The 19,759-nt window shown below is 36.2% G+C and overlaps 1 protein-coding gene across 1 annotated transcript in view; it reads left to right on the top strand.

The window, feature by feature from the left end:
- Positions 1-19,759, top strand: part of COL25A1 (collagen type XXV alpha 1 chain) — a 429,426-nt gene that overhangs the window by 340,228 nt on the left and 69,439 nt on the right. Inside the window, exons 11-12 of the mRNA XM_063107468.1 lie at positions 6,985-7,011; positions 9,362-9,406. Coding sequence (XP_062963538.1) covers positions 6,985-7,011; positions 9,362-9,406 — 72 coding nt within the window. The remainder of the gene's footprint in view (positions 1-6,984; positions 7,012-9,361; positions 9,407-19,759) is intronic.

The raw sequence follows: 19,759 nt of genomic DNA, 5'->3' as shown, positions 1-19,759 counted from the left end.
CAAACTGGAAAGTACAGCCAATGCAAAATGGTTATAGAATCATCCATTTTAGTTGCCTGCTTTGAAGATTAGCTTGGGTTGATAATTCTGTCTACTGTTCGCACAATGGCTTTCTGAAGGGCATTAGAGACCTTATGCCTATGCACACATATACAGCACTCTCAGTGTTAATGATACTATGTGACTAAGACGATGTTTGCTTTGCTGTTTTAATATAGAATCCATGAACTGAATTCCTCTACTCACTCTTGCTCTTAGAGGTAATCTGGAGACTATTAGAATAGGCAGGTAGCATTAGAATGACTCAGGTGAACAAAAGGGTGAAAACCTTGCCATTCCTATTTTGTCTCCGGTATAAGAAAAAAAATTCAATTGACTTTATGTTTTCATTTATTCACTCCTATAATTTTTATCATACTCAAAGTAAACACCATGGAGCTCACAAGCACCTACAAGGCCATACAAATACAATCTCCCTTCTCTATCCGTATCCCCATCTCATCCTTGGTTCTTTGAACACACTTAGCATGTGCCCAACTCTTGTCCTTTACACCATGCTGTTCCCTTGCCTGGAACATTCTTCCCCCCTCTATGCATAGCTCTCTGCCTGACCTGTTTCAGAGCTCTGTTGAAGTGTCACTTTATTACTGTGGCCTTCACCAACCCCCAATTTAAAATATTTCCTCATCTACTTCTCCCAACCCCTATCCCGCATTTGCTTCAACACTTCCACCTGACACAACTTCATGTTTTGTTTATTTGTTTACTGTCTTTCTTCATTCACTAGAATATAAAGTCCAGAAAGGCATCCAGTTTTGTCTTATTTTGTTGACTGCTGTCTCCCCAGAGACATGAACATTGCCTGGCATTCAATGGGTACTCAAAAACTATTAAGTGAATGAATAAATTAATGAACTCAAAAGGATTTACTGAGCAATTACTATGTGCCAGCTATAGTAATAAGCTGAAGATACAATCAGAGAATTATAATACTGTTGATAAATTCTATGAAAAAGTTGTCATAAGGATGCTTTGGAGAACAAAAGACAGGGACCTAACTCTGTGATCAGGGGCACAGAGCTCTGAATTATGCAACGGGTGCAGGAGAGAGAACCAGAGAGCAAGAAGAAGGCCCCTTATAGTAACAGACAGGCAGAGGTGTGAAGTTGTAGAGGAAGGCTTATGTGGTAGACTACAACCATTCCCAAGGGTAGGACTCTTCTTAAAAGCTATGAAAAGCCATTGCAGGATACTTAACCAGAGGAAAGGAATGAACCCATCAGCTGTTTAAGAAGCTCACTCCATTAGCCTTTTAGGAAGCTTTAAGAAGTACAGAAAGGCTTAGAGGAAAGTAAAAGCTGAGTGGTCATTAGGTGGATATCCCATTAGCTAGGTGAGAGGGAAGAAGGCTTGAACAAGAGCACAGCAGTGTGGTTAAAGAAGTGGGCCAGACCAGACAGAAATTTTTAAGTATCTGATGGACCCAAAGCAGGAGGAGTTAAGGGTCACTCTCAGGCCTGACTAACATGCTTTTGGTAAGGACAGTCACCAACATGAGGACCATCATATTTCTTTAACTTACTTGCTCAATGTATGCTGAATACTGTATATAATCTTTAGAAATGGAATCTAGCAGGGGTGGGAAAACAGGAAAGAAAATCAAATGCACTGTGTAATTGCTTGCTTGTTTACAAGTTTTTATCTGAACTTTGTTTTGCATTGCTCTCCACGGTGTTTTCTGAAAGATAGAGAAAACTTTGCTATAAAGGCTTATCTGCAGATTAGTGATGTTGTTACCCCACACTTAAAGTTTTCAGTGACTCATTTGGCTTTTGTCTTTTGAATAAAGTTATGTCAATTATGCAAAATTCTTCAATGAAAAATTTATACATTTTGCATCATCCGGAACCTGTATTAAAATGAATGTATTTTAAGGTTCAAGCTATAGTTGACCTTTCTGGAATTAAGTTTAAAGAAAATATTTGCAAAATATACATCTGACAAAGGATTAATATCCAGAATATATAAGGAACTCAAACAACTTTACAAGAAGAAAACAAGCAACCCAATTAAAAAATGGGCAAAAGAGCTAAGTAGGCATTTCTCTAAGGAAGATATCCAAATGGCCAACAGACATATGAAAAAATGCTCAACATCACTCAGCATCCGGGAAATGCAATTCAAAACCACATTGAGATACCATCTAACCCCAGTTAGGATGGCTAAAATCCAAAAGACTATGAACGATAAATGCTGGCGAGGCTGCGGAGAAAAAGGAACTCTCATACATTGTTGGTGGGACTGCAAAATGGTGCAGCCTCTATGGAAAATGGTATGGAGGTTCCTTAAACAATTGCAAATAGATCTACCATACGACCCAGCCATCCCACTGTTGGGAATATACCCAGAGGAATGGAAATCATCAAGTCGAAGGTATACCTGTTCCCCAATGTTCATCGCAGCACTGTTTACAATAGCCAAGAGTTGGAACCAGCCCAAATGCCCATCATCAGATGAGTGGATACGGAAAATGTGGTACATCTACACAATGGAATACTACTCAGCTATAAAAACGAATGAAATACTGCCATTTGCAACAACATGGATGGACCTTGAGAGAATTATATTAAGTGAAACAAGTCAGGCACAGAAAGAGAAATACCACATGTTCTCACTTATTGGAGGGAGCTAAAAATTAATATATAAATTCACACACACACATACACACACACACACAAACCGGGGGGGGGGGGAGAAGATATAACAACCACAATTATTTGAAGTTGATACAACAAACAAACAGAAAGGACATTGTTGGGGGGGAGGGGGGGAGGGAGAAGGGAGGGAGGTTTTGGTGATGGGGAGCATTAATCAGCTACAATGTATATCGACAAAATAAAATTAAAAAAAAAAAAAGAAATATAGCTTAATATGTTGAGATTCTATATATTACACAATTTTTAATCTTGAGACACATACAGAGAAATTATTTTGAAAAATTGAAGAGACAAGTTATTTCCATCTTAAATGGTTGTATGCAAAGGTATTTGTAAATGTAAATGTGCCTGCTAAGAAAATGTCTAAAAAAGAAACACTTCATTGATTATTAAAAATGGGCCAAAAAGATTGTGACTCTGTTTTGAAGAACTATTTGATCTAAACTTATTAAAGCGTGGGGATAATAATAAATTGTTTTAGAAATCTTGAACTACTAGAACAATTCACTTTAACTTTAGGTAAAATATGATCATTAGTTTGACTACTAAATACTGAATTTATGACATTTTAAAAAACTTATTTTAGTTGACACATTGTAATTGTACCATGAAGTACAAGCTGATGTTTTGATACATATATACGTTGTGTAATGATCAGATTAAGGTAGTTAATGTAACCATCATCTCATGCATTTATCATTTCTTTGTGGTGAAAACATTTAAAAGCCTTTCCACTAGCTATTATGTAATATACAAAACTTAACTTTTAACTGTAGTCCCCCTACTATGCAACAGAACACCAGAATTTATTCCTCCTAACTGTAATTTTGTACCTATTGGCCAGCCTCTGGTAACCACCCTTCTACTTTCTGTCTCTTTAATATCAACTTTTTTTTTTTTTTTTAAAGATTCCACATGTGAGTGAGATCATGTGATGTTTGTCTTTCTGTGCCTGGATTGCTTCACTTAACATAATGACATCCAAGTCCATTCACGTTGCCACAAATGACAAGATTTCATTCTTTTTAATGGATGAATAGTATTCCATTTTGTATCTATGCCAAAATTTTTTTTTTTATCCATTCATCCACTTTTTGGCACTTAGGTTGATTCGATATCTTGGCTATTATAAATTGTACTGCAAAATATTTGCATACTATATATCTGACGAGGGGTTAAAATCAAGAAAATATAGGGAGCTTAAATAACTAAGTAGCAAAAAAAAAAAAAAACCAATCCAGTTGAAAAATGGGCAAAGGATTGTAATAGACATTTCTCAAATAAGGACTTACAAATGGCCAACAGCATAGAAAAAATGCTCAGCATCACTAATCATCAGTGATATGCAAATCAAAACAATGAGATACTTCCTCACTTCAGTTAGAATGGCTATTTTGACATTTTTTTTAATCCAAGACATCATGCAGGCTGAAGGTATAAATAAGTTTAAGGAAGTTTAGATAAATTAATGTATAATTCTATGGTATTTGTCCATTACTTTATGAATTTATATTTGTACCAGAAACCACAAGACCAATCAAGTGTAGACATTGTAACCGACTGGTGGCAACATAGCTTAATTTCAAAGTCAATTTTTGATCAGGGAAACCTTAATTTGTAAGCTTAAATTGATTACCATGATGTCAGATATACAATGGGGTTACTAATCTAAGGAAACTCATACATATAACTAAAATCTTGCTCAGCGATATAACTGGTATATGTGAATTTGTATGTGTGTGCATGTGTGTGTGTGTTTGTACTTATTCAGTTGTATGCCTGTGCCTTGCATTTAACTCTGCTTTACTCCCAGCTCTCTCTCAGTAATGGATGACACTCTCCTTGGCTCCCTACCATTTTTCCTCCCAGTGAGATCAAAGAAGTATATGCACATTTTTGGTAGCTGAGAATACAGTATATCCTTGGCAGCATAGGTATAAATAATCTATAAGATATGTATTTACAACTCAAAATTAGTCTTAAATCTTAAAAACTTTTTATTTTTGAAATTTGTCAAAAACAGCAGTAGTTTCCTAACAGTGAAGAAAAATATTATTTTCTTTCTAGCCATCCTTTGACTTTCATTAAATATTTTGTTAAAACATACAACTAATATAGTTTTATGAATTTCAGAATTGTATTTAGTCTTTCTAAGTCACTGACTTGATGTGGTCATGCAACAGAGGCCAATTTAGAAAATACCAGATATTTTACTCTCCAGTTAAAATATTTGATGTAAAATGTGCTCTTATTTTCATTTTAAAATATTTCCTTCCAGGGTTATACATCACTATAATGAAATATACAATTTTAGTGAACAATATTTTTTCAAGTGGCAAAGTTAGGTTTACAGTGGGAAATAAACCTTTGTGAATAGAACATATACATTCTTAGTCTAAACACTGAATTAATGCACTCCTTGTTATATGATTTCCTTTCTAACATCAACATTTTAAGTAAAATACTCGAGAGACGCATGAGAAAATGGAATCCTAGACAATGATAAAACCCAAGTCTTTCTTCATTCTCAGATCCCCTATCACCACAACCTCCAAGCTCTGCCTTTCTTTAGCATTAACATTTACTTCCCAAACAACTTACCCAAGTGGGGAAATGATTAAACATGTTTATATGCTAAGGGGAAGGAACTAGTGGAGAAGGGGAGTCTCTGATACAGATGGAGGGGTAATTGATTGAAAAAGATCCCTGAGGACAGAGGCAAGGATGGATTCCAGAGTCTACCGGATGAATTTGCTTTGTATAGGAGGAAGAACTTTTCTGCACTGATACTGGAAAAAGGTCCACATGGGTTTGGGCTGATGAGAGACATGATGTTGAGGGAATTTACACCTGATGGTCTATTTTCTCTGCAAAATCTATGACAGGGAGAATTTTAAATAGAGGAAGTGAGATGAGTGGAGAGAATGTCTGATCACACAGATATGTCAGAAAACAAACTCATTAAAAAGTTGGTTGGTTGAGTAAATCAAGTAGGAATATAAAAAGGTGGTATTGCACAGTGCACTTACGATAACCTAAAGTCGATTATATGAGGAAATTGTTAGTGTTCCTGTGAGGATTACAAAATACCTTTTGGGGAACAGGTTCTCTGTTCCTAAACATTGTGTATTTTTAATTAAAAGGAAAAAAAAAAAAGAATGCATGACCAATTCTTTCTCTAATGACCACCCTTGTACTTTATTTGATGTTACAAAATATGAATGCAAAATGCTGATCAACTGAAATGTCACACATTGAAAATAAACTAGCTGTTAAATGTAATGGAATAAAGAGCTTTTGATGTGAAATGATAGAGTGTCTATAACTTTGCTAAAATATACTGAAATTAAATATATTTTTGAAAAAACTGGAAGAAGGTGCTTAATATTTTTATTTCAAAATAGACAATGATTAGTGGGAAATACAGCTGTACCTCTTTGTGCTCTTTTCCACTGTCCCAAAGCCTTGCCTTGCCTTGCTCTAAGTAAAGCCAACAGAGTTCCAACACTGACCTTGTGGTTGTGAAAAACTGCCAAATCTCAAAACTGCCTCATTTCCATTTTCTGTGTAAATATTTTCATTTATCTCACTAAATACCATATTTTGCCTCTCCCTACCAACCCGCCCCCCGCCCCCCCCCCAAGTATCATAGTCTAAGCAACAGCTGACAGCATCTCTTATTCCCTTTTGTGGTACACACTAGGTGCCACAGTTGACCTTGGCCTCTGCTAGTTTGTAAACAAGGTTTTATGTGGGTCAATTGACCAATATTTCCTAAGAGAAGAAATAAAATAAAACATTTCTCTTTGTAATGCTATTGAATTCTTTCCTTTGCAAATCTGCTTACTGAAGTTTTGCAGATGAAGGAGTCATATAATGTGTCCATTTGCTGGGGAACTGCACTGCATTTTAGCTGCTTCTAGAAACAGTATCTCCGGCCTTCTAAATGAGATTGATGTGATAGATTTGCAGGTACTTGAAGAAACACATGTGCTGGAACAGCAAAGTTCTTTTTTGTTTTTGTTTTTTTCTAAGGAAATATCAGAATCCTACGGCATATTCTTAATATTCTTCTAAAAAGAATGAGAGAAGAAAAGACATGTTTTGTACTTCCATCTGAAACTTTTCATTGTTCCTTGATGTACAAAACATCAGCATATTTCAGTATAGCAAAGAGAACCTTATGGAATAGGACAGTTTTATTTGGTCGTCTAAGCTTAAATGGCTACAGTATTATGTTAATTGATTTTTTTCCCCTCTCTTTTAGGGTCCTCTGGGGCCTCCAGGGCAAAAGGTAGAGTATAAGCAACAATACTGTGAAAGTAATCATACTCCCATTGCCTAACGGTGAGCAGGAGAGGTGAATGGCATTAGCTACTGTAAGCCGTTGCTGAAGCAGTTAGTCTGGTTTGTACATTCTGCTTTCTAAAACTGCAGTCATATGATGTGAGCTAATATAGATTTCTAATTGACTCTATTACAGAAAATTCAATAAATCCAGAGCAGACTGTTTTTAAGCTGTCTGCCAAACTTAGAGGTTATTGAAAATTTTAATTCAAATACTGGTTAAATATTGTGACAAAACTTACAGTATAAAGAATCATATGACATTGCAAATTAAATGCCTGGCCTTGCTCAAATATATGATTGCCAAATGGCCACAGAACTGACCAGAACAAAAGATGTGTTGGTTGTTGGTTCATCACATTTGAGTGACGCACTATTGTCCTCCTTTGTGGATGTAACCTGAAAAGTGACTTCCTGATGGTCGTTTCAGTGTTATCCACAGTCGTCAGAATTGACCATTATATTAGGGAGAAATTGGTAAAGGGCCACAAAGAATGTTTATATTGTGCAATGATAAAATAAAAATAAATAAGTTCTCTTCACATTAAAAAAAAAATTGACCATCACATTCTGATGGAGAGGATCTAGGATTTCAAAAATTACACCTATACTACAGTAGTAAATATATCAGGAGTAGGTTGTTGGACCTTTGCTAACAAAATACACTGAGTCCCCATTCCCTGCTAACCTCCCACCCCAAGGTGATGACGGGAAAGGGATATTTAACCTGCAGAAAACTAAGTAAAACAATTGTGTTATAACAAGTGGAAAAGTGATTATTCTTTATCTTTGGAATCCATCAAAGATAGAGACTTTTTATCTTCCAAGCACTGGGCATTTGGCATCTGTTGAAACATAATCCTACAAACCAAGCAAAAGCCAATGAGTTGTGAGACAACTTGTGTATAAGAACACTTTGTCTCTCGCAATAATGTCTCTGTTAAGCATGGTGTGAAATTGTAAAGCTACCCTAATCCACATTCGACCAGGATAAAATTACTGCTTCAGGCTTCAGAAAGTCCTTTAATAACCCACTCAATATAATCACTGAACACGCTAAGGAACTTTGTGTGTAAGAACTCAATTTGTCTTTATTGTAATTACTGAGTTTTTTTGTGGTCTATTTTTTTTAAAGCATTTTAGGTTTACAATTATTATTTTTTTCTTTTTTTTTTTTTTTTGTCGTTTTTTCGTGACCGGCACTCAGCCAGTGAGTGCACCGGTCAGTCCTATATAGGATCCGAACCCGCGGCGGGAGGGTCGCCGCGCTCCCAGCGCAGCACTCTACCAGGTGCGCCACGGGCTCGGCCCTACAATTATTATTTTTAAAAACCCTTTTCCCATTATTAATAAAGAAATTTAATATCATACATCTACTAAGAAAAATCTGCTTTCTAGTTCTAGACAAAGAATAAGCACATTGTATTTAAAAATGGTTTCTCCAGAGCCTAACAGGGAGGTTTAATAGAGGGAAATGACATCACTATTTGAAAATATTTGCTAATGTTTCTCTATCCAGTTTAATGTTATGGATTTTCTTGGGTAATAATTAGCTCTCTTATTCTCTGCTCACCCCATCTATGTCCAGCCATTCATAATCACCCCAGTATGCACGTGATCATGTATGCTCATGCATGAACGAACACACACACGCACGCACGCACGCATCCCTTGAAGTTTTTTGTAATGAAGTTGTGTTGTTCCTGGTCGGTGAATATCATTTGTGACATGTTTTTAAGTCTGCTCTGGAAGACATATTCACACTCACGTGGGTTAAACATACTCTCTAAAAGAACAGGAGGAAAATGCTTCAAATACAATAAATTTGAGTTTGCAACGTGAGTTCCTTATTTAATTATGGAACAAGTGATTGTTATTTTAATTACCTTTTGTTTGTGGTATTTAAACTCATAAAATTCAAGTGTTATTGCTACTGCTAGGCTTTTTCCAGATGGAACTAAACCTATTTATTTCTTAAGAACACCAAAATTTAGAGCCATGTGGTCTTTATGGATATGGATCTCAACTAATGATGTAAATTTCTTTAAAATCATATTAGGGTTAAGAGGATATTTAGAAACAAGGTTAAATTTTAACTCTGTAGTTTCTAGGGAAGCTTGAGGAATCTGTCTACATTATTATATGTTTGAACACAGTGGATAAGGTCTGAAAATCATAACCTCCCAGACATGTTTTAGCAAGGTAGTTATGGCTGATATAACTAATACAATATAAATTGAGAACTGAAATATTGTGTGATTATCATATCAACTTAATTTAATCATGTGTCTTCCTAGGGTTCTTTTGGAGCACCAGGAATTCCAGGGATGAATGGGCAAAAGGTGAGTCTTATAAAATATAGTATTTTAAAAATAATTTGGTGAGTATTAAAATTACAAAATTATTCTAGTCAGCAATATTAATAAGTCTATATGCTTATAAAAACACTGCATATACTTTTGAAATACAGAAAAATTACAAAAATGATCAAAGTCTAATTTTTAAAGATGCATTAGTCAAAAACTTCAAAAATTTTCTGTTGTATTTTGGATTTATTACCTTTTGATAAATTATTTATGTGATACAACTGTATCTTTCTTATAGGTGTATATGGAGTAGGGAAAATGCTATATTTAACATTCATCGTGATAAACTAAATGTACTCTAGTTTATTGTTGTTATGGTAAAACTAACATGTATTTATTTCATTGGGTAAAAAAAGTTATTCTCACAGAGCGGTCCTATTAAAACCTACTGAATCTAGAAGAAATCTCATTTTACTATCAAGCAAAGTTAGGAGTTAAATGGACTTGCCAAGCTCTGGTACTACACTTTTATTTTATCGCTAATAGTGAGGAAAAAAATAAAGTTAAAAAAACAAAAACAAAACTCTGCATTCATACATCTATGCGCATATGTATTTTTACTCTTGTAACATGCTTACTAGCATCTAGCATTATCTTGCAGATAGGTATGGTATTCAGTGCTCCCCAACATGCTTGACCAACTCTTCAATTTGGAACCTCTCCAGAGACCAGGAAAGCCATTGTGGCAGCTAACAAAACCCATTGCTGGGCCAGTCTACCAGGGCCCAGGGAGCTGAGCTAGGAATTTTCTTGTCTCCTTCAGAGCTCTTAGCCTGGCCCTATGAATTCCTGTGCCCCAGGATCTTGTCTTCCCAGAGTATTTTAAATCCATGTGCCCTGGGCCACATTCTGAAATCATAAGGAAACCAACCCTTATAGGCAGAATAAACCTCCTCATGACCTTTTCCATCTTGTCCATCTTTTCTTCTCTATCAATAAGACATAAACAACCACGGTTTTAAACCTCCTGACTAAGAGCATGAGTCTACCACTTGGAAGCTGTGTGAATTTTGACAAAGCCCTTGAATTCTCTGGCCTCCATTTCCTCATCTGTAGAAAGGATACAACATCCGTTTCTACCTAATAGGATCCATGTGAGGATGAAATGAATAAATAGATGGACAGCTCTTGCAACAGTGTTTGATATTACTATTAAACTTTTCCTTCATTTCATTTCAGTGAAATTCTGGAGATTTGATTAATCTGTATTTTAAAATAGGCACTCTGTTTCCAGAATTACTCAGTTCCGAAGTGAAATTAATGTTCTCAGTCAAGGCTTATGGTATCCCTTAGTCCCTAAACCGAATACTGCACACTCGTCAGTAGTTACCTACCCATGCCTCAGCTCCATTTCCCACTTAGTAAAATGCATATCCATTTGCTTCACAAATTCTGGTAAAGACAGAAGATTAACTTTCTACTTAGAACATTGCAGATCATGGAGGGAAATGTAAGCAAATATTTGAAAGTGTATTTATTCTAAGACAGATTTGAAAAACATATAACTCAAGATAATATTTAGAAAGAACAAAATATGGATATAGCGTAAGTGGTGTGTTTAACACTGGTGAAAAACAAAACTTGTGTGCCTGAGATTAATTTCACTTTTTCTTCTTTGTTTCTTTTCTATTTTCAACTTTGAGACAATCATAAAAATTTACAGAAACCTTTAACCTGAAACAAAACAACTTTAAAACTGTCACATACACTCTTTTGAAGACTGTGAATTCTTTATTTTTGCAAAGGAAATATGCAATTTCCTTAGCAAGAGAAAGGAATGTGACATTTTCTTGTCCTAGTCACCAAGTTTAAACTGGATTTCAGGGAAATAGACAGTTAATATTTGCAGTTTTATGTCTTGTTATACATCTTTGTGACATTTTTAAAGTGTTTTCTATAAAACCTAGGGAAACTAAATGATTTCACGCTTTTATAAAGGAATTAGCAAAATGTAGTATAAGTTTGTTTTTTCTGCTCCATAGAATTGAATCCAAAACTTTGTGTATGAAGCTTCCATTAATCCTAGTAATTACTTAACATTTGTAATATTTGCTATATCATATTTAGAAAAATAAAGTACAAAAAACATGAGTCTCCTTCACTGAGACAGTAGGTCATTCGGACAGTGAAAACAAAGTCGGCAAGAGAGTAATAATTCTATACTTAAAGCATATGAAATGTGTCTTGAACTTCTAGAATTTGTTTTCTAAGACAGCTTGCAATGACATAATAATTTTTTTTTCAGAAAAGCACCTCAGTGTCCTTAAACTGTCTTGAAGAAACATTTTCTTCCACGTTACAAATTCATTTTTTTCAAAAAAAGTCCTTTTGATGCTTAGGAAATAGTTTTCAGGCAACGGTTAAGGGAGGATATCATTTCTTAGCCATCAGAAACATAGCAAATAACAACACGGAAATAAAACTTCTTTCTCTTATGTTTGAAAAAGAAATAAAAGTAAACTATTTAAAGAAAATACTTTGTTTTCCACTAGAACATTTTCCATCCATTCAGATTGGCCTTGACCGGTAAATGTGGTAGTGACATTTTTTTACACTTATTTTTCTTTAAATTTTGATCACCTTGATTACTAATATGAATACCTCTTATTTTTATGATGGTCTTCCACTTCTTCAGATTTTATTAGGAAAAGCGTTCATAAGTTATAAGTTGGCATTAAACTCAGTGTAGCTCCTCTGGCATCACAATCTGTGAAGGGCAGCTAAGCATCCTTCTGTGGGAAGTGGGAGGCTGTGCGGTGCAGAGGAGAGAGTGTGGTCCCTGCAGCCAGAGATTGCCTTGTGTCCTCGTTTGGGCAAGTTACTTCACCTTTCTAAGGCTCTGGTGTGAAATATAGCGACAGACTGTGCAGTAGCAACCAGAGACAAGATATCTAAAGGGAATGTTCTGTAACGGATGCTCAACAAATGTTGTCATGTATGTGTGGTTTAAGAGTTTAAGCAAGTAAGTCCTAGGTTTACACTCAAACAGGGAACAGAAGCCGGTTGAATTCCTCAAAGGGAGAAAATGAATATGCAAAGTTACATGTGAAGGTAGAATGTTTCTCTGTCCCCTGGGTCTCCTCCCTACCCTGCTCCTCGGGTAGACCGAGCATTTGCAATGTTGGTAGTGTACATATGGGAAAGAGAAAGACGTATCTCATATTATTTCGAAAGCACAGTCACCAATGGGGCACTGTCCAGTGTCAGGATACTCTGTTCTTTCTCCTACAGTGTAGCCTTTGAAGGGTCCTTTTCTTCTCTGGGCTCAAAGGGGCTTCATTTGTTAAGAGATAGGAGGGGCCGAGAGGAGCGGCTGTACCAACTTATCTCCAAGTCTCTCAATGATACTATGAGTCCACAAAAAGTCTACCCAGTTTTGTTTCCAATTCAGGCAGCTTCTAGCATCCTGTTTCTAATTTTCAAAGCTGTTGTTTCCATAATTTGACTTGTTTCCACCAGCCAAAGCAATGAGAGCAGATTTAATGGAAAAATCCTACCTAAAAATGTGAAATGTTGCCTCCTCTTCTCTAGTTGATTGTATTGGATAAAAAAATAATTTTTGTAATTCTCATAAATAGATCTTGTTGGTTTAAAAGTATAATTACCATTTTATTTTTGCTCCACGATCTATTCTTCCCCCCAACACACATGTGCACATTGGAGAAGTGTGGGCTATTTAAAATAATTTTGTGGTAGAACCATTTTTTAAACTGAAGAAATCTTTGGCAAAATAAACTGCTCTCTTCAATTTTTTGTTTGTATATTTATGTCAGTTCTTCATAAATCTGAACTCTTAATAGGTGTTCTTATAACCCTGTATTTTTTCCCACTCTTTCCACATTTTCACCTTAATTACATCCATAAGAATAAATTGTCCTAAGGACAATTCATTTGAATAGCATTTAGTGCCTGGCACCATGCAAATGCCATGGAAGAGGAGAGCTGGGGACAGACGCAGGGTACAGGAAAAGTCTAATTTATTCAGCTCTTAGTTCACATCCTTCTCTCTATATCACTATGAAAATAATGTTAAAGATTTTCAGAATTAAAAAAAATTATTTTGTCTATGTACACAAGCTAGAATTTTTCTGAGGCCTCAGAGTCATAGGGTTAGGGTTAAGGTTAGGGTTAGGGTTAAGGTTAGGGAGAAGAGGAGTAGGAAGGTGAGACAGCAGTGGGAGAAAGGAGAAGCCAGTAGGTGAAGACAGAAGGTGCTACATGCTCTGTGATGCGGCACCTTCTCTGGAACACCAAATAGTCAACCCAGAACTCACGAAGTGCCTGGAGAGAGTGGGATCTTTTCTTGAAGCCACTGGTGAAGAACTGGTCAATGAATCTGAATTGGTCTGGAGCAAACCAGAGATGACATGTATAGAAGCAAGAACTTGAGCAGCAAGGCCTGGAAAGCAGGTCTTAGACTTCCATAGCCTGTGAAGTTTGGTCTGGAGCAAAATTTAATTAGATCTCTGAGGAGACAGGAACTACTAGGTGACATCTTTAGTCCAACAACAACAAATAATAATAATGATGAATCTTACTCCTTTAGAGTGCAGAGAAAGCAAACATTTAATCCAGCCCCGCACAGTTCACAGAAGAAAATCTAAGCCGCACAGAAGTGCAAGCAACCTGCCCTGTGTCACAGGACCAGAAGTGGAAAATCTGGGATTACACTGGATGCTTCCTAAAGCACTTGGCTATCTTATGCTCAAATTAAACAGAAAAGGAGCATGATAAAATTGAATGAGTTTTTTAGACACAGGCTGCTGGCATAGAAGAAACATAGGATGGGGAATCAGGAGACCTGGGTTCTGATTGCCCCTCTGCCTCTTCGCAGCTGTTTGTCTCTGGAAAAGTTACTTTCCCCCTCTGAATGTGTACTTTTGTCTGTGAAGAATGACTGGCTTGGTTCTTTTCAGTTAAAATATTTCACTATTTTGCAAAGCTTATGCTGATTGGAAAGCAGATGTCAGACTGAGATCATGAGGTAAATGATGACACTGGTGTAAACTCCGAAAGCGTCTTGTGGGAACTTGAGATCACATGATAATTTATAGAACCAGCATCGCCCCAGCTACTCCTCATCCTTCAACTGAGACACATGGAGTGAGGGAGGGAGCGGACACCCAAGTATACGGAAATGTTGATAACGGCCCCAGAGGCCTAATTGTTGGAGCCTTTAGCCCCATCAGAAACCGCTCTTCCCCTGACAAAGTACTGGAAGGGCCAGGGTTTTCCTCGGAAGCTGTTAAGGTTCTCCTCATTCCTGGCACCCTGCCCTTTACGCCACCCTACACTGGGCCTCTGTTCTTCAGTCCTCGTGTTTTAGCCCTACCTGGGCATGTCTTGGAGGTGTGCCACTGCTGGGTTAACATCTCTCCTGTCTTTTTCCTGGGTTTCTTTTCTTTTTATCAGTTCCCTTGCGGTAGCTGAGACAAAGAGCCATCTCTTGCCTGCACAGTTATAGATATTTTCTAACCTCCCAAGCGTGCACCCTTGCTGTCTCAGTCTCTTACCCAGCCTGTGTAGAGCTTCATGTCCATATGTGGGCTTCCTGCATTTGTTTCTCCTGTATTCACTCATTTTTTGACATCTATGTATTGAACAATTATGAGTATGGCTTCGAGGCACTATGTGAGTGTGGTGAGCAAAACAGATGAAGTTCTATGCTCAAGCAACTTGTGGTCTAGGGATGGGGGTGCTGTAGGGGTGCGAAGTAGGGTTGTCAAATAAAATACAGGATGCCCAATTAAGTTTGACTTTTAGACCAACAGAATTTTTAATATGACTATATCCCATTCAATATTTGGGATATACTTAATTTAGAAATTATTTATTATTTATTTGAAATTTAAATTTAACTGAGTGTGCCATATTTTTACATGCCAAAGCTGGCAATCCTAATGAGAGAGACTGAAAAGAAAACAAAGAATCATATCTTAGGGTACTGTTAGTGCATTACAGAAAATAAAGTCCTGGGCATAGGGAATCGTGGTGTGGTGGTGGTGATGGGGATTCAGGGACATTCCCTATAATAAGGGAACACTTGAGCTGAGGCTGAAGGAGCTGAGATAGTAATCCCATGGCTATCTGGGAGGGGAGCATAGGAGGTCCTTACAGAGGACACAAGTGCAGAGGCCCTGGGCAGGATCCTGCTTAGCATGTTGGACCGAGGGAGTTAGTATGGTTGGCAGGAGTGTGAGAGGAATAGCAGAAGGGAGGGCAGAGAAGCAGCAGGGTCCAGATCATGAGAGGCCTGGGGGCCATTGCAAGGATCTGGGTTCTTATTCTGAGTGAGGTGGCACTACCTTGGAGAGAACTGAGGGAAGGGGCTATATGCTTGACTCGTTTTTAAGAGAACGTTGTGGGCAGGTGGGTGGAAGGAGCTCAGTTAGTTGGTCCCTGGAGTAATTCTCTAACCCCTAGCTGACTGTACCATGTCACATGCAAGGCCTTGTTCTTCCTGACCCTCCAATAGCCACCATACCCAGAACCAGAGCTTTCTTCTGCTTCTTTCAACCCCCACACACTACCCTAATTTGGCAGAGCTCTGTATTGGATTTTAACTCCATATGCAATGAAATGTTCATTCTGAAGTCTCACCGTATGTTGACTTGCTTTAATACTGATTGTACTTCTTCCCTCCTTTTAAAGGCTCTTGCTTTATCATGTCTTCTAATAATTAAAGAATTTTATAGTTTAAGCCAATGCTTAACAGAAATATAATGTGAGCCTGAAATATAGCTGCATATGTAATTTTATTTATTTTTTTTTACATATGTAATTTTAAATTTTCTGCTGGCCACAATGAAAAAAAGTAAAAAGAAGCAAGTAATATTAATTTTAATATTTTATTTAAATCAATATATGTTCAAAATTATCATCTGAGCATCATGTGAATTAATATTTCAAGATTAATAGATTACATTATTAATGAGATTTTACATTTTTTTCCCTACTAAGTCTTCAAAATTTTACACTTATGTCATGTTTCAATTAGGACTGGCCACACTCCCACTGCCCTGCAGCCACCTGTGGCCGTGGTACCGCACTGGACAGCACTCTGCACTAAGAATCACTGTCAGGAAGAAAGGCTCAGTGCACCCAGAGTTTGAGAGAGGTATCAGTGACCAGCACTGCCCATTTTAGTCTTCTTTTTACTACACACACACACACACCCACCCACCCACCCACCCACGCCAACTTCAGAGGTGGGAGAACAACCTTAAGGCTGATGCTATGTTGTGCCCAACATCACTGTCTCTGTGCAGTGCTGGTCCATGTTTCTTGAAGTTATTTTCCTCTTCTGTTTGGATGAGTTCTTTCTGAAATAACAGTACTGAAAAGAAATAAATCTCTTTTGACAAGATGAATGTAAGATTTTGTTATGCTAAAAATCTAAAGCTACGACTCATTTTAAATCCCCATTGTCTGAATGGAAAACTATTGCGATTGAAGTGGTGGCAGACAGTATTACTGCTAAATGACCTATTTCCCTTTAGCGCTCGATCTTCATAAGAAAACTGCATTCCTTTCTATCTTTAAGTACTTTTTCAAGTTGTCCTTGAACAGCAATACGTGAAATAGTTATAATAGTCTTGTGTGATGTTTTACATTAGAATTCTAAAGAGTATTTGGCTTTAATTGAAAGTAGCAAGCCATCCTTCTTAAAAGTCAGTCCAACTATTTTCAGCTTAAATATGGAAATGGCCATTTGGGAGTAATATGCTGGGAATAGCCTTAAAATGTAAAGTATAGTAGAGAGCCCCATCAATCTACCTGTAGTTAAGATGTTAGATGCTGGTTTTCTTTATTACCATCTGTAGAACATATTCAGTGTTTGTAAATAGGAAATGAATTCAGAAATAGATGGGTAGATTATCCAACAGACATAAGACTAGCTCCCCCCTCCACACAAACACACATACACACACACAACCTAATTCCCATTTCTTTGTATCTTTCTGATGTATTTTTCTGTAATGTGTACACTTTTACTGTTATGTTGTAGTATAATATCATTGTAACTTTATTTGAAGAGGCCTCATGATAATTTTTGTCCTCATGTATTGAAATATATTAATATACTGTATGACATATGGTTCATTCCTCATTAAGACTTCTCTAACTTCTGCTTATTATGCCTCTTTACTTCATGAAATGCAAGAAAACTTTTCTCAAAAAAAACCCAAGTTCTATGAACTCAATTAGATGCATCCTTATTATGTATAGATCTTTTTTTCCCCACTCAAAAATAAGCCCTTTGGGCACAGGCACCTGTCATGTCTATTTCGTCTTTATGTCTATCCCATGAAACACTCAGCCCAGACTAAAACAAACAATAAAATTTCACCAAATGTTAGTTGAATGAATTAATGCTTTACAGATTCCATACCTTGGCTTTGGTACACAGAGTTGTACAGTATTTTATGTTAAAAATAAAAGCATTTTATCTTTAACATTCCTTTCATACAACCTGGAAAACTAGGTTTGGACAATAACAGAATGCTCCATAGCCCCCTAATCTAAATTTGAAAATATTTTTCTTTATGTAACTTATTAGAAAGGTAAAATGCTGCGAGTCATTTTTCCTTCTTTTCACCCTTCCTTGATTCATTCAGGAAACAGCTTTATTCACTTTTCAGCTTTAAAATTTTGTGAATATCTATTTAAAATATAAACACATAAGAAAATATTTAACCTTACAAGTGAAAAAGAAATATAAAATTGAATGACAGAAGGCTCTTGTTTGTGCTTATTAAAATGGCCACAAAAATAATTGCAATTGTGATTTCCAATGCTGATGAAGTTGTGAAAAAGTAACACAGAGCTGATGCCTATAAAAGCAAATAAAACCCAGACCCCTTTTAGAAAGCAATTTAGAAATATGCAGTTAGAGCCATAAAATGTTTCCATTGACTAATAAAACAAGTCCAGGGAATTTATCATAATTAAATAACTTGACAGAAAAATATGAGTATATTTGCAGAATTATTTTAGTTTGTTTTTTAATAGCAAAAATTGGAAGCAACCTGGGTATTCAACAATAGGGAACTGATTGAATGATCACAACTGACTTTAATAAATGATAACCAAATTATTCACAAAACAATTATGAATACTATATGAAAACAAATGTGTGGTAAAAGGATAAAAAAAAAATCAGAACATCAAACTATGTAATATGCTTACAATAGCTTGAAAATATGTAAGCCTAAGTAAAAAAGACTAGAAAGACACAGGACAAAATGAAGACAATTATTTCAGAGTGATGGAATTACAGGTGCAAGTTTCTCGTTGCCTTTTATGTTAAAGATGATTTTAACAATATATAAAGTCAAAGAAAAAAGGGATCAATTTTAGTCCCTCGATGTTCATATATTAAGGAGAAATGTTATGCAGATACCTAAGCAACGTTTCTCTTCCTTGCTTCAAAATCTCAGCATGAATTTTGTCCGGTTCCAGGGGCTTAACCATTTTTTAAAAAATAACTCTGGCTACCATGGTTATTCTTTGAAAGCCTAAACAGAGTTTGTATTGTTCCCTGGCAGCATCTCTTATTTGCATTAAACCATGAGTTATGATATTAGCACATCCTGTTGTGGATTCTTTGAAGAAGCAGACTCAATAGCTCTTTTTCTGGTTGCACAGTAAATGATAGTCCTCTTTCAGGATGTATTTTATTTCCGAGTTCTCATCTTTTGTTATGTACAAATGGCATATCAAAATTTTCCCATAATGGCATCATTATTCTGAGTCAACATTTTTATAATTTTACCAAGGAAAGTGCAAGACTTACAATTATAGTATCACTTTATACAGGAAGCAGAATGTCTTCCAGAAGGTTAAGACTTTAACAATTATATTAATCCAGTATAATAGTAAAACACTTCTTGCTGTTCTGGAAAGACACCACGAGTTTCACAATTTTTAGTGTATCTGTTATATGTAAATCATCTTTATGTAAGATACATATTTAATTCATGTTTCTATACATTCTGGAATGTTATTAATAAATGGGATATATAAACCAAGTGATAATGAAGATAGAAATATTCATCATCTACTCTTCCCGAATTTCTAGACACATTCATTCATTCATCAGTGTAACACAGTGTTAAGAGCACAACCTCTTAAGCCAGATCATCAGAGTTCAAATCTTGACTATAGCTGTGTAAATCTGGACAAATTACTTATCTGTGCCTTTGTTTCTTCACCTATTAAAATGGAGATAAAAATAGTACTTACCTCATAGAGGTTTGTGAGAATTAAATGAGTTAATAAATGTAAAGATCCTGATACTTAGGAAATGTTATTATTATTATTGTTAAC

The sequence above is a fragment of the Cynocephalus volans genome, chromosome 9, assembly GCF_027409185.1.
Source record: "Cynocephalus volans isolate mCynVol1 chromosome 9, mCynVol1.pri, whole genome shotgun sequence".
NCBI lineage: Eukaryota > Metazoa > Chordata > Mammalia > Dermoptera > Cynocephalidae > Cynocephalus > Cynocephalus volans.
Note: the sequence above shows the minus strand (reverse complement) of the source record. Positions and strands in the feature narration are given on the sequence as shown.